Source organism: Paramormyrops kingsleyae, chromosome 20 (assembly GCF_048594095.1).
Source record: "Paramormyrops kingsleyae isolate MSU_618 chromosome 20, PKINGS_0.4, whole genome shotgun sequence".
Classification (NCBI taxonomy): Eukaryota; Metazoa; Chordata; class Actinopteri; order Osteoglossiformes; family Mormyridae; genus Paramormyrops; species Paramormyrops kingsleyae.
Genome location: NC_132816.1, coordinates 9,112,517 through 9,127,921, shown reverse-complemented (window position 1 = coordinate 9,127,921; position 15,405 = coordinate 9,112,517). Strand labels below are relative to the sequence as shown.

General features: G+C 43.2%; 1 protein-coding gene across 2 annotated transcripts in view; it reads right to left on the bottom strand.

Annotated features, from left to right (window-relative positions):
- Positions 1-11,574, bottom strand: part of ppp1r12c (protein phosphatase 1, regulatory subunit 12C) — a 33,630-nt gene extending 22,056 nt beyond the window's left edge. Inside the window, exons 1-4 of one of the 2 annotated variants that reach the window (XM_072703369.1) lie at positions 11,133-11,574; positions 5,430-5,604; positions 2,247-2,377; positions 1,067-1,185 (exon numbers count right to left, since the gene is read on the bottom strand). In XM_072703369.1, the coding sequence (XP_072559470.1) occupies positions 1,067-1,185; positions 2,247-2,377; positions 5,430-5,604; positions 11,133-11,362 (655 nt within the window). In that variant the 5' untranslated portion in view covers positions 11,363-11,574. The remainder of the gene's footprint in view (positions 1-1,066; positions 1,186-2,246; positions 2,378-5,429; positions 5,605-11,132) is intronic. The other variant, XM_072703370.1, reaches the window with a different exon arrangement.
- Positions 11,575-15,405: the final 3,831 nt, after the last annotated feature.

Sequence of the window (15,405 nt, the reverse complement as noted above, 5' to 3'; positions counted from 1 at the left end):
TCATTTGCTATCTGGGGCACGGAGGAGCTCAGAGGACAGCACCTGAAGCCCCAGATTATTTTAAAGCCATACTGTTTATTACATATTTATGAAAAAGATATATTTGCATTACACTGCGAGTTGTATCTCTATTACTATGCTATTACTATCTTGAATTCTGCATCTATGAAGAAAAAGGAATTGGTTTCGGTTTGGTGCGTGACAAAACATTAGCCCCTAACTGAGCACTGTCGTGTTTGTTGTGATGATACTAAATATCAGAGAGCAAGACAAAGACGTTATTCAGCACTGGGTACTGACAACCAGCGTGACCAATGCTGTCCTGGTGATTTCTCCTGGTGAACAGGGGACCATCTGTATTCTGTTTTTATTGTATCTGTTCATACATTCCATCATCACTCTTTATTAACAAAAAAAAAAAAAGAATAGTTAAAAATGTTCCTGCTTCGGTGACAATCTCGGCCTGATGTCACACGCTCTGTTCCCGTTACTGATTAAATCAACAGATTCTCCTAATTCTCCTTTCATTCCACAAAACTGACAGCTTAATTGAACTTGTATACCCAAAATTCAAACTGCGCCACAATATTTTGGGAAGTGGATCTGTAAATACTTGCTGGTTCGAGCTCACAAGGCCAAAGAGCATCCCTGCATTAAGGCTTTAATCTAGGCACTATGATCTATGACTGAGCGATTGTGCAAACACTGCATTCTCTAACACTATAGCATGATATTCTGAAAAAGCTGCATAGCCTCTTTTAGACAAGCTAATTGGGACAGCTGGCTCATTCCAGCCTGAATGTGTCAAAATGGGAATCGAAGCAGATATTTATTCTTTATAATTAAAATACCACGGATTTCAACAACTGCTCTGGATCAATCTTTTACGCATCGGTCAGTCTCCAAATAAATTGATATGGCCAGGTCACAGTGACACAGGAAACTGACAAAATGCAACCCAACAGGTGCTGGCATCATTGACTAACGTCCTGTAAATCATCCCAGTAAGACAAGCACCCCCGTTCCATATGGCACAGCTAGTGACAGAGTTAGTGAGAGCACTCACCCCGTTGTAGGGTGTGTTGACGCAGCAAGGCCTCCGTGTCCTCGTCTTCGGCGATGTCCAGAGGGACATCACCATCACAGTTCACCTTACACACATCGGCACCATTCTGCAACAAGAAACTAGGACAGGAAAAGGCCCATTTAAAAAGACATACAGAACAAAGAATCGGGGGAGTTTAGTTAACAGGAAGCCTGTGCAGCACAGGACACCAGCCACACACACAGTCATCTCCAGACTGGCTTATCAGAGGGCTACACAGCACAGGACACCAGCCACACACACAGTCATCTCCAGACTGCGTTATCAGAGGGCTACACAGCACAGGACACCAGCCACACACACAGTCATCTCCAGACTGCGTTATCGGAGGGCTACACAGCACAGGACACCAGCCACACACACAGTCATCTCCAGACTGCGTTATCGGAGGGCTACACAGCACAGGACACCAGCCACACACACAGTCATCTCCAGACTGCGTTATCGGAGGGCTACACAGCACAGGACACCAGCCACACACACAGTCATCTCCAGACTGGGTTATCGGAGGGCTACACAGCACAGGACACCAGCCACACACACAGTCATCTCCAGACTGGATTATCGGAGGGCTACACAGCACAGGACACCAGTCACACACACAGTCATCTCCAGACTGGGTTATCGGAGGGCTACACAGCACAGGACACCAGCCACACACACAGTCATCTCCAGACTGCGTTATCGGAGGGCTACACAGCACAGGACACCAGCCACACACACGGTCATCTCCAGACTGGCTTATCAGAGGGCTACACAGAACAGGACACCAGCCACACACACAGTCATCTCCAGACTGGGTTATCAGAGGGCTACACAGCACAGGACACCAGCCACACACACAGTCATCTCCAGACTGGCTTATCAGAGGGCTACACAGAACAGGACACCAGCCACACACACGGTCATCTCCAGACTGGGTTATCGGAGGGCTACACAGCACAGGACACCAGCCACACACACGGTCATCTCCAGACTGGCTTATCAGAGGGCTACACAGCACAGGACACCAGCCACACACACAGTCATCTCCAGACTGGGTTATCAGAGGGCTACACAGCACAGGACACCAGCCACACACACAGTCATCTCCAGACTGGCTTATCAGAGGGCTACACAGAACAGGACACCAGCCACATACTCTGTGATCTCCAGATTCCCACATGATGCGGCGACATGGAGTGGTGTCCAGCCTTCATTGTCAGCCTGATTGATGCTGGCGCCGTGTTCCAGGAGAAAGACCACCATCTCCGTGCTCCCATCTATACAGGCCTGAGTTGCACAGGGATTGAGACACTCAGGAGGACAAAAAGTGCATGAAAGATTTAGGAGGCCAGCAGTAGTAGTATAGCATATTAGCTATACAGTTCCTATGTTCCTTTCTGCTTTAATAGGCATACTGCAAGCATAGACCCCAAACATTGATTAAAGAAATTAAAATTAATTTTTGCTTCTACTGAACAAATTGCAGATGAATACCAAACCAATTAAAACAGAGCATTATTTTAAATATGACATAACTATAAGAAATTAAAGTGTAATTACCCCTTTCAACTCTTCTAAACTCAACAAAAACGTCTCTCAGAAAATATAAATAATTTATAAAATATAATCCTAAATAATGAAATATAAATGAAACATGGCAATTTAATACAACTGTAATGTCTCCCATTAAAATAATTAAGGCCCTTCACTATAAAGCTGCAAATACCATAATAGTCTAATAAAACATGTTGGTTATGCTATCAGGCTAAATGTAATTGATTTTATATATATATATATATATATATAAAATTAATAAAACCACACTTTTTTAAATGTTCATAATAGTTTTTTATATAGGGTAACCAATAAAACATGCCACAATGGACCTGAATATATGGCTACAATCAATAAAATGTGTTGGTATTGAGCTAAATATTATCTAATAAAACATGCAGGTTATACTATTAAGATAAACATGGATGACTTTTATACTACTGAACAAAAAAAAACACCTGTTTTAAAAGCATTTCAAATGTATTTTATTGATGTAAACAATTGCTGCCGTGGGGAGGGCGGAATTGCATCTTCACGACTATGTCATGGGCCAAACAGCTGAGCGACATCACAGGAGGAAGGACTTTGTACGTTGGCAGAGATTCGCATGACACCTCCATCTGATAGGTCTAATGTTTGCATGCCGAGTGTGAATGCATGCCGCATGTAAATAAAATTATTTCTCTTATTTATGCCGATTTAGGCAATCTTTTGCATCTCGCATATTCATATCGTGATGAAAATGAAGATACAATTTATCTATCAGTACTAGCCTGCATGTTATGCTGTAAAACGCATCTCATTTACAACACAGATAAAGTACCAGGTAAAAATATTTGCTATGAAAATATGTGCAATAAGTAATGCAGTTTGGAATACCTTAAGCCTGCAAATCAACAGCTCTTGTTCTACTAAAAAGTATAAAGGAGTCAACTCCCAAGAAGTGACACCCCATCCATCTGAAAGAGTAAGACAGCCTCTACCTGTGCATGATGCCCAAGTGGGCAGCCAGAAGGTCAGGTACACTTCTAACCAAGAGGAGCATCAAATGCACTCAATTGGGGGCCAAGAAAACCAAGGAAACTCAGTGGTCGAAGCATTACAACAGATCGTAATATTTGCATGCACAGCTAATATAAATATAGAAGCACCAAGCAGAAATGGGAATTTTTTTTTTTTACAAAACATCAAGTGTGACTACCTCTTACACGTCATTCTCTCACACGACACACTGGCTTGCGTAATATTACCAACTGCACTGCTTACAGCTCTTTCCAAAAGAGATTCAGATCAATGACAACATACAAAATAAGACTCCTCCATGTAGTGATGATGGTAGAGGTGGGAAATATGACAAAAATATTTGATCTAATTTTTTTTCCAGGCAGGATCATGATCGTATCATGATTGCTTTTCATGTTGTTTTTTTTTTTCTTTTTAGGGACCAGCTCCTCCATGTCATTACGTTGCCAGTGTTCCCCCTACCATTATATTAGGGGGGTGCCCCGCCTCCCCAAGAGCACCTCCCACCGCCCCCCCTCCCCCCATGAAGGTTAAGTAACCTTGGGGAAACACTGGTTGCTAAAACAGGGAATGTGTTGCATGCTGCGTATTGCACGTTGAGACGAGGGCACAAATGGGTAGAGGAAGAAATCCAAGGCACTCCCTATGGTTTGCTATTACCACTTTTATCAGTGTGTTGAAACAGATTTGGCTGACAAAACAACTTTAGATGCGTGTACGAACCATAGAGCAACTGACGGAATGTGCAACGGTAGCACTATCGATCTCTCCGTAAAGGCAGACTGTAGAGGCATATTAATCACTCGCAATCTAATACTGTTGAATCACAAACTAGTACATGGGGACAGGATTGAGATACAGGAGTTTGGCACGTTCTCACTGCCCACAGCTTGTCTCTACAAGCTCCATTTGAAAACTGCCTTTGTATCTCATCCTGAGTAATGGTGTGTATGCAACCGCCTTTCATCCAAACAGGGCAGAATCACGCTTACAGGTACAGTAGCATTCTCGCCTGTGTCCTACGGGCAGCCGTGACCCAAACTAGGTGGGTAGACACAGAGGTACGACTGCATGGATTGCAACAAAATGTTAGAGCTGAATCCTTTTCCATGTCGCTGAGCATTTTCCTGTGAACAAGTGATGAATTTCCTTAAACATCTGACTGCACCTTCATAAAGTTTTTTCCAACATTCAGTGCCCCTGCATAGCACATTCACAGAACATTCATAAGCAGCATGTAAGTATACCTTAACATCCTAACAAACCGTAACAGCTTCAATATACATTAATAACAAACAACATTGTGTAATCATATAACGTTTGTTATTAATGTATATCAAAGCTGTTAAAGTATACTTAGATGCTGCTCATGAATGTTCTACACTAGTGGTCAAAACTGCGGAAACACTTACAGTTTTTAGAGGTTGCTGAACTTTATTCATCTCTTGCTCCGGTTACTTACTTAATCGTCCAATGTATGATATTTGTAACATTCTTTGATTGTTTATAAACATTACCTCCACTATTTATATATTATTTTTTAAAGCGTAATGCCAAAAATGCTAGGTATTTCCACAATTTTGGCCACTAGTGTATGAATGCATTATGAAGGCGCAGTTAATGTAACACGTTACCAAACATCCTATCCTTTGTTACCATTTAAATACAGATTCAAGTCCACACCTGTATGGCACTTCATTACTGTAACAGGACAGGCTGGAGCGACACCCTTCGCCCAGTAAGACACAGCGGCAGCTCCCACCTGGTGCAGTGCGGTGATCCCATCGGCGTTGGTACTGTTCACGATGCCCCCAGAACCTTCCTCGGGGTTCTCTTTCTTCCCCCCGGTGTCTCGCAGCATCTCACTGGCCTCGTCCGCGTCGCCGCTGGCACAGGCCGCGAGAAACTCAGCTGTTCTTTCAAACCGCACCCGTCGCCTTCACAGGAAGAAAATAATAGATATGTTCCTTGATTAAAGAGTGACGATTCACCTGCAGGCAAGTCATGAAGGACCATTCAAATTCAGAACTCATATTGACCTATAGTCTTCAGAGGACACACACTGTCGATGGTGAGCACAGGCAGACAGACCTGTCTCTGTATATTAACAGTGGCACATCTGTGAAAGGCACCAGCTGAGAACTTCCCCTGTCTCTCCGGACTCACGCGCCACAGAGCTCAACATCCATGATCAGAATGCTGCTGCTGTTACAGCTTTCTGAGACGCACAGACACACATCTGACAGTGCTCACAGAAAATCTTGGGGCTAAATTCAGTAAAAATATTGCGAAGGTATTGGTTTTATAAGAAAAATCATTACTTTATTCTTTTGTTAAGAAAAATATGTATCACATGAGCAACAGAACTGAATAAGTCAGTCAAAAAATTATGACACTTAAGAAAAGAATGTCTGCGCAGAAGATATGTGCAAATATTTGAATAGACTTTTGTTGTGAAACCAATAAATTTGTAACATTTTTACATAATTCAGCAAGGGTCCCAAGAATTTGCGAACACTATATATGCAGCACGACTACATTCATTCAAACATTTCTTTTCAATGATCAGAATGGGCTTTTCAGAATATGATGATCAGAAGTGTGTTTCAAAGGTTGTCCTGGGAGATTTCTGTACTGTTCATAATTAATCTGAACAGTGTTCACTGTGAACTCTGAATGTGACATCATATTCCACAGCTCCTAACTGAAGATGCAGCATGAAGATGCCCTGCAGAAAGGCTCCAGTGTAGGAAACAGCAGGCATGATGCTGTCTGCTCACCCACCCCTGTCAAAACCTGGCTGATTCCACTGGAACGACGCAGCATCAGCTGCGCTCATTTCCCAGTGATATTTAGGTCGTATGCTCTTTAGGGCAATGCATACTTCACTTTGCTGCATGCACTTACTGTCCTCACACAGGGTCAGTAACATAAAGCTCGTCATCAGAGGTGTGTGCCAGACTGTGCATATGCAGCACAGATTTTTATGTCTGGTAGACATCATGCACTTTGGTTAATGTTGCCTGCACATAGGCAAGGAAATTGACCAGGTGCTTCCAGTAAACCAATGAAGAAAGTAGAAGAATAATTGTTCCTGTAGGAGGTGCAGAAGTATCCCCATAGCTAATTTTTCATACTGTCTAGACATTATACCGAGGTATGTTTAAAGTTGATTTGCTGGCTTTATAGTATCTTTATAGTATGTTTAAAACCACTACTATTCTGAAATCTCAGTGATTCCACAGAGCACACATAAAATGAGATTCTTACATCATTTGGAGGGTGGTGTGTAGCATAGTGGGCTAAGCTTCTATGCTTATGACCAGAAGGTTGCTGGTTTGAGCCCTAGCCTCGGCAGAATAATCACATTAACCCCTGGCTCCAAGGATGCTCGCCCCTCTCATGGAGAGCAAAATGGGGTAGGCAAAAAGAATTTCCACATGGGGGTTAACAAAGTATCACTATTCGATTCCAAAATTAGCCGGGGGTGGGATCTCATCTTTAAGATGCCACAACATGCCATATTACCATAATACCATGTAAGCCCATGTTGGCCCTTTTCACTACACTGCTTGTATTTGTGTTTCCTGTAATATATCTGCCCTCGCCTGGTCCAGTGGAATATCACCTCTGCATGCATGCACACATGTGCAGACCATACACACACTTGGAAAAGTGAAGCATGAACTAGACTTTATGTATCCTTTTTAAAACATAGTCTAAAAGAAATAAATGATAAATCATCTTCAGACAGATGAGTCTAATAAAAATACCCATTTCCAATAAGCACACAGATTTCGCATTGCTGCCAAACCTCACGCTTAACATTCATTCATCTGGTAATATGCTGCTTGTATCATGTAATTTGATGCAAGCAGGATGACAGCAGACACCCAGTAAAATGCAGTGCTGAGGTCTATCAGGCAGCATCCAGGAGCTGTGCTCACTGCTTAGCAGCATGGCGTTAGCAGGACAGCAGGGGCTAAAATCAGCTACAGCAACATGAATTGGAACCTAAATCTGCTAAGGAATACAGGGTGACCACTCAGGGCTGCTCCCTGCGTAAAACCAGAGATTCTGGCTGTACATCAAGAGCAGACAAACCTTCAAACACAATGAGTGGGAATTACTAGCAGATTCCCATGGGTTTGTTGTTGTTATATCACAGCATAAAGGACACAATGAAAGACTCACTGAATCCACACCGAACAGAAAGTGCCTGTGTTCTCACAACACAAGCCGCTTCCACAAAGAAAGAACATTTCAAAGAGTTTACAGAACCACCTGAGAAACCTGGCGGAATGGCGGCTGATGGAAGCGGTTGCTAGGCACCCTTTCTGACCAAATAATGGAGTCAAACCCCAGGGTAGCAATGAGTATAGTACACTGCACAGAGTGATGTCCTTAAATAAAGCACCAGATTCACTGAAAATAAGGTTATTGCACCAACTGAAACTAAGAGTGTTAATCCCAAAGACCTGGTCGAATTTCCGTTCAGACTGCAGGAGATCCCAAAGCCTGGCAATCGTCCCTGTGATTAATCTGATACTCAACTCACTTCATCACCTAAAATGCCAAAGATGTGTGGTGCACATTTTGGGAGAAAATGGTACAGAGCATCCTGTCTGTTGGTGCTACATGTCAGTGGTTAATAATGTGTCACTGCTCTAATAAATTTATTAGAAGAGAACTCTACAAAGCAAACACTGATTATCACATGAACATCATTTGATTTTTCTTAAAGACATGGACAGTTATTTCAAAATAATGGTCTTGATGCACTTGGCAAGAAATACAGAACATAATGGATATCCCATCCATTGGGACATAGGTCATTACATCCAAAATAAACATTAATCGACCGATTGCTACACAGGCATGGAAATTAGTTTATTTATATTTGCATGCGTTTGTTTAAAACTGTCAGCAGATGGTGCTGTTTAGAATTTCAGTATAAGTGGAACAAACCAGCTGATACTGTTTAGAAAAGCAGGGGGTTTGTTTAAACAAAAATAGTAAACATGTAATTTGGAACACTAGTAACTACTGTAATATAACTATAATCTGAAAATACATTAAAATATTTTTGCTGCTTTTTAATCTGTTTATGTGTGAAATCCTTGATTCTATTTCAGCAACATCTAAAGAACCATAAACATAACAAAAAAAGGTTCCAACTTGATCTTACCTAAGTAAATGTTAGTTAAAATTATTTGTGTCATATTGCAAAAACTGCAATGGGTTAAATCCTAAAACTCTATAGCACTCTTCATTGAGCCACACAAACAGCAGCACTTCTCTTTTGTGTACATATTCTAAAAAAAAAGCTAAAGGGAAGCTAAAGGGAACATGATATAACATATAAAAAAACAACAACCACACAAGACAATACAGAAACACAGAATAGAAATAAAGGTCATTCATTAAAATTGGAAAAATGTAAACACAGAGACCGGTCTACAGTAATTAGACATTAGAATGACTTTAAATGAAATAAAATTTGCATTAAAATCCCACAATCAATGGTTGAAAGCTTTAGAATGAAATTGAGGTACCCAATCAACAGGTCAGGGGGTACCCCAACAGCCATACCTCAAAAAATGTTAACGACAATTACTCTTTATTGATCTTCATGGGGAAATTCTCTTTTTGCCAACTCCATCTTGCTCTGCATTACATATAGGCACATATGTAGGTGAAAGCAAGCTGCAGCCACCTGCAGCAGCATCCAGCTCAGGGACGTAGCTATTCTTTCCCAAGGCCAGGCTTGAACCAGTGACCTTCCAATCTCAGGCACAGAGGCTTAGCCCACTGAGACACATACAGTACTGCTCCCAAGATAACAACTTGAAAATGTCTGTCTTTATTTGCTATCACAATAGGGCTGAACGACGTGGGGAAAATATCTAATTCGCGATTTTTCTGATAGACATTGCGATTACGATTTGATTTTCGATATAATTTTTTTATGTCAAGCTTCAGTTCAATATTCAGTCTGTAGTAAATGTAAAACATATAATGCAGCATTAGCACATGAGATACCATCAAAATATTAAGTAGTCTATATTCTAATGCAAGGATGAGAATTTAAAGATGTGGTGTGTTAAGTTAAAGTAATAATGAAAACAATTGCAGCAAAAAGAAAAACAATAGCGATCTGCAGGTAAGGCTGATTACCCCCGCTAATAACACTTTAACCACCTTTTCCCACACCAACGAACAAGTAAGAACTACTTCGGTGTATGCAGCCTAATGTGTTATTAGTGTTAATAACAGTAGTGAATCTAACACTCTCAATCAAAAAGCTGTAATGTTCATAACAGAGTGGCTGTTCTGTCCTGAAACCGTAAAGCTATAAAAATTTTTAAACGTAGTATGCATTTTATAAAATGGGAGCACGGCATGAATTTGTAAAAATATTCTCACAACGGTTTTAAATCCTGAGTCCGACGTGCTGTATAATGTATATCCTAAATCGCAGGCTTCGCGATTTCGATTTGAAATCTATAAATCGTCCAGCCCTATATCACAATAAATTCTTCCGACCTATTAAGACCAACCTGGAACAATTTTCAATTTTTACATACGGGTACCTAATTTCATTCCCCAAAATTCTCAGCTTAATCAAATTTGGCATTATGCATGTTGAAATTGTTGGAAAGTCAAGAAAAATCTTTACATTAGATTTCCCCTGGTTTCTCAGAAACCAAAAGGAACACATTTGTGATTAAATCACACATAAAACTGATTTCTTCTCTTAGGAAAAAAAAACCTACTCTACTGATGAATGGACTAATGGGTGTTCGTGTTTGTAATGCGAGCCGATGGTCATACAGCACATTTCTCTCGGGTTTAAAAAGCCCGACATTAGCAAATGCCTCCCTTTAGGCTTTTGGCAGCAGCCAAATCACCAATGCCCATCACCAATAGCAGCAGCTACATAACTGTCACGGTGAGTAACCAGATTGTTGCTGTAAGTGAAAACGAAGGCAACAATGCACAGCACAATTCTAGCTAAACATCCTTAGTAACAGTAACAGGATTTCGGTACCATCTTTATGCGAACATCAATTTCTGGGAAGGTTCACTGAACTTCATACATTTGATTTTTAAAAAGTATTTCAGCTGTGCAAAATGTAATGTAGTTCTTTAGATCGCATGCAGCCCCTGCATACCAATAAGTTCCTGATTGACTGTATGACAGAAGTTTCAACCGGGGCAAGATTCAGCAACATTCAGCTGGATTTCGAAACCGGGAGAATTACAGCGCTGCGATAGCTTTCGAAAGTCGCCCAAGGTCTTATAAAGCAAACACTTTACTAGTTGGTGCAGCTGATTTTGTCTGAATAAATAGTTAGTTAGTTTAGTTTAGTTTAGTTAGTTAGTTAGTTAGCAAGAGCGATCATTCACAACACTGATCCCTGACAGCAGCTCCGTAACCCGTCCAGCTGACGGAGCCCGATACCTTCGCCCGACGGTGCTGTCTGCTCTATCGCCCTCGGGTTCGGTCCTTCCGCCTTGTCCCAGCGGGCACACTGGTTCAGTCTCGGTGGGTTGTCGGGCCTTTGGCTCGCCCGCCTCCCACGCATCGCCTCGCCACCTTCGCCTGGGCACCGCTGGTTCCCTGTCTGTCATAGAACCGGCCCAGCGTTTCAGCTGCTCCCGACGCTTGGATTTAGCTGCGTCTGCCATCATAATTCGTGGGCACCCCTGGTCCCTTCGGTCCGATTTGACTGTCTCTTTTTCCGGTTCAGACTCAGCGTCCCGCTGTGTTTATCTGTCACTGGCACCGACAGCGGCACCTCACCCTCCCTCGCACAACTTCCTCGATTTGGTTTCCGCTCCCCGCACAAGCAGCGCGCAGGAGAACCAGCAGCCGCTGCAGCCAACGCCGCGTCATCATTAAGCTCCGAACCCCGCTCGTTCGCGCCGCGCGGGACATGCCCAAGAACGTCATCTTTGGCCGACCGGGCGGCATACGTGCATTCTTGCGTGCGCGCCGTATGGCCTGGTTTAAAATATAAACGCGCGTTTTTAATTCACTGTCTTTAATATGTGGTCCCAATTTAAAAGACGTATATATCAGTTATTAATGCAAGCTATATCTGACTACAAAACTGTCTAGAATTAGCGTTTTTACATGTTACTCAGTATCTATCAGAAACCTATATCCCTTTATGAGTATAGACGTATGGCCGTGATATTGTAAAAAAATTACATACTTTAATAGGCTATTTACTATACTAAATGTATTACCAGAGTCTGGCAGACCACAGAATGGCCGATTAGCCCGAAAAAAAATAATTTATTTTACTGATAAATTACTTCCTGGTATTACTCCGACAGGAAATTTGGGTAAATTGATGGCGGGCGGGCTGTCAAAGGTGTAGAGTGATGTTGTCTTCCTGATTCTCCACAGGGGGTTACTGACTTAGTTCGCATATTCTCTATAACTGATTATTATTAATAATAATAATTGGCTCAATATTAAACAATGAAGACTAGCACGGTTAAATTTCCTCCGGATACAGCGGTTTTTTCCTCTAATAGAAAAAGATGCAGTTAGGCGAAATGGTAACAATTTTCCCATATAAATCGATGGCATATGGGAAATGTGCCCTGTGCTTCTGGGGTGCAGGCTGCAAGCTTTTCGTGATCGGATGCGGGATTGGTGGTTGGAAAGACGCAGTACAAACAACATAGAAACCATCACACACAGAAATATGGCATAAGAGTAATGAAATTTCAAATATTTATTTAACAAATGAACAACACACAATTTCCTCAAATGATTTTGTGCTTTGTTAATGCACACCCTGTGAGTACGACACTAATCATCCAGTGGAGGTCGCTGTTGCATCATTGATAAATGTCACTGGTAAATCACGCATTTCTCAAATCATAAAAAAACTTGATACAATAGGCCCTTTTGAAGGCTTTGATCTGAAACAAAATGATGACGGTTTTTTTCATGTTACTACGGTGGCCGAGAAAACCCAATGCGATTCAAAATAAAGACGCGAAAGCCCAACGAAATTCAAAATGAAAACGTCTAGTAGAAAAACACGTTGCAAAGCAACAAAGGATATTATTCAAGTTCATAACGCATATGCAAACACACTCAAAATGCGTAGACGCTACACAATCATGAAGATGACAACACATGCAAACCACATTTTACAAATATGCTGCACATTCACAGACACGCTGCAAAAACAAAAAACAACTGCAATTTTGGAAACACACTGCAAATAGCCACAACACAACGGAAGTGTTTCCGGAGGACACTTTTTTTGGGCGCACTTTTCAATTGAGCCAATGATGCTAATTTACATGTGAAAAGTTACAGTGGAAACCGCTTATAGTGATTACTTCTGTCTCGTAAGTGGGCTACACTCCCCCACCTCAACATCTCTTTTGAATCTCACTCTGTTGCTGTCACATACCCAACTAAACTCCACATCGTTGTTCTTTATCGGCCTCCAGGCCCACTAGGAACCTTCATTGATTGATTTCCTTCTGAACTCCTTTCCAGATAATGGTTCCCCACTCATTATCCTTGGTGACTTCAACCTTCCGAGAGATGGGATACACACCAGCGGCCTCATGACACCTCTGTCGTCCTTTGGCCTATCTCTGAATCTCCTCCTACACTCAAAGCAGGCAACACTCTTGACTTGGTATCATTCAGATCACTTCCCATGTTCAACATATTGTCTACGTCTTTACATGTCTTGGATCATCATCTTCTGTCCTTCAGATTTCCACTTCTGCCCGGGCCTGTGCCTGGTGGGGGTCGGGTCGGTGTCTGCCATTGGGGCCCTCGGGTGCTTGTGGGGTGGTTGGGGGGAGCCTCTGCCTCGCTTGGGGGGGGGGGGGGGGGCGGGGTGGCGGGGGTCACCCCACCTGGCCAGACCAGCTCCCCGTTTGCCGGGGGGCCTGGGGTTGTCCAGTCCTTGGCTGCTAGCTGGGGTCTCATCTGGCATGGTGGAGCTGGACTCTCCCGGTCTGCGCCTGGGGGGGGGGCTCCCTGCTGTCGGGCTGCCTGTGGCACCCCTGAACACCCTGGTTGGCCGCCCCTGCTGGCTGTGCGGGGTCGGGGATGGGGACTAATCGGGGCCAGTTGGGGATCTGGCCCCGGTGCGGGGGTGGGGCCCACTCCTGGCACTCCCTTATTGCTCCCCTGGGTCTGACACCACATTTCACACAACACTTGGGCCTTGAGGGGCAGTGGGGAGGTGTGCTGAGATATACACAGTCCATATTACATTAGGGACGGGGAGGCGTCTTTCTCCATCTTTCTCCATCTTTCTCCATCTTCCCTCTCCTCTGCTATCCTGTCCTCCTTATCTCTCCCTAACTGTGCCAATCCTTGTCCACTAACTGTTGAATCCGCTACCGATGACTTTCTCTCCTCTCTCCACAACTCTATTAATCTACTCTGTCTTCTGTCATCCAAGCCAAAACGTGCTTCCCCCTCGACCCCATGGCTGTCTGAAACCCTACGAAGCAATCGGAGAGAATTAAGAGCAGAGGAAGGAAGATGGAGGAAAACACACCACAACCATGACCTCCTTTCTTATCGTTCTCTTCTATCTAAGTTTGCCACTGATTTATCTTCTGCCAAATCTTCCTTCCACAGAACCAAATTCAAAGAATCTGCATCTAATCCTCGCAAACTTTTTGCCACATTTTCTTCACTACTCAAATCTCCATCCCCTTCTGCTTCCCCAGCTCTCACATCAGAAGACTTTGCTGCATTCTTTGAGGAGAAGATCGCTACTATCAGAAGCTCCTTCCCTCCGACTGACAAGCTGCCCACCTGCTCACAACCTGCCTGTGCTGCCCAGCTTCTTGACTTCACTCCACTTTCCCATGAGGACGTGTCTCAGATCCTGACAGCCAGCAACCCCGCAAAACATGTTCACTTCACCCAATCCCTTCTGGCATGTTGCAGCTTATTTCTCAGGATCTTCTCCCACTCATCACACACAAAGTCAATGGCTCCTTAATGACTGGCAATATTCCGACTGCCTTCAATTCAGCAGTCGTCACTCCCATTCTAAAGAAACCCTCTTCGGACTGCTCAGATGTTAACCACTACAGACCAGTGTCCCTGCTCTCCTTTCTTTTGAAAGTACTTGAACGAGAAGTTTATAACCAACTTAATGCCTTTCTCTCTGAAAATGCACTTCATGACCCTCACCAGTCTGGATTCAAAGCTGCGCATTCCACTGAGACTGCACTTCTTGCCGTCTCTGAAAAACTTCATGCAGCCAAACCCTACCAACCTGTCCTCAGTTCTCTTGGACTTGTCTGCAGCCTTTGATATGGTCAACCACCAGATCCTCCTGGAAACTCTCTCCAGCCTTGGGATTTCAATTACTGTCTGGCGATGGTTTGCATCTTACTTTGATAACCAGTCATCTCAGGTGGCATGGCAAGGCTCCTAATCAGCCCCAAGAAGGCTGGCCACTGGAGTTCCTCAGGGCCCAGTCCTAGGACGTCATCTCTTGTCCTTATACACGGGTTCTCTTGGGAAGGTCATATCTGCACATGTGCTCTCCTACCACTGTTATGCAGATGACACTCAACTCTTTCTTTCCTTTCCACCTGATGACCATTAGGTCTCAACTTGACTCTCAGACTGCCTGACTGATATCTCCTCTTGGATGACATCCCACCACCTCAAGCTAAACCCCAATAAGACTGAACTCCGACTCTTGACCTTACCATTT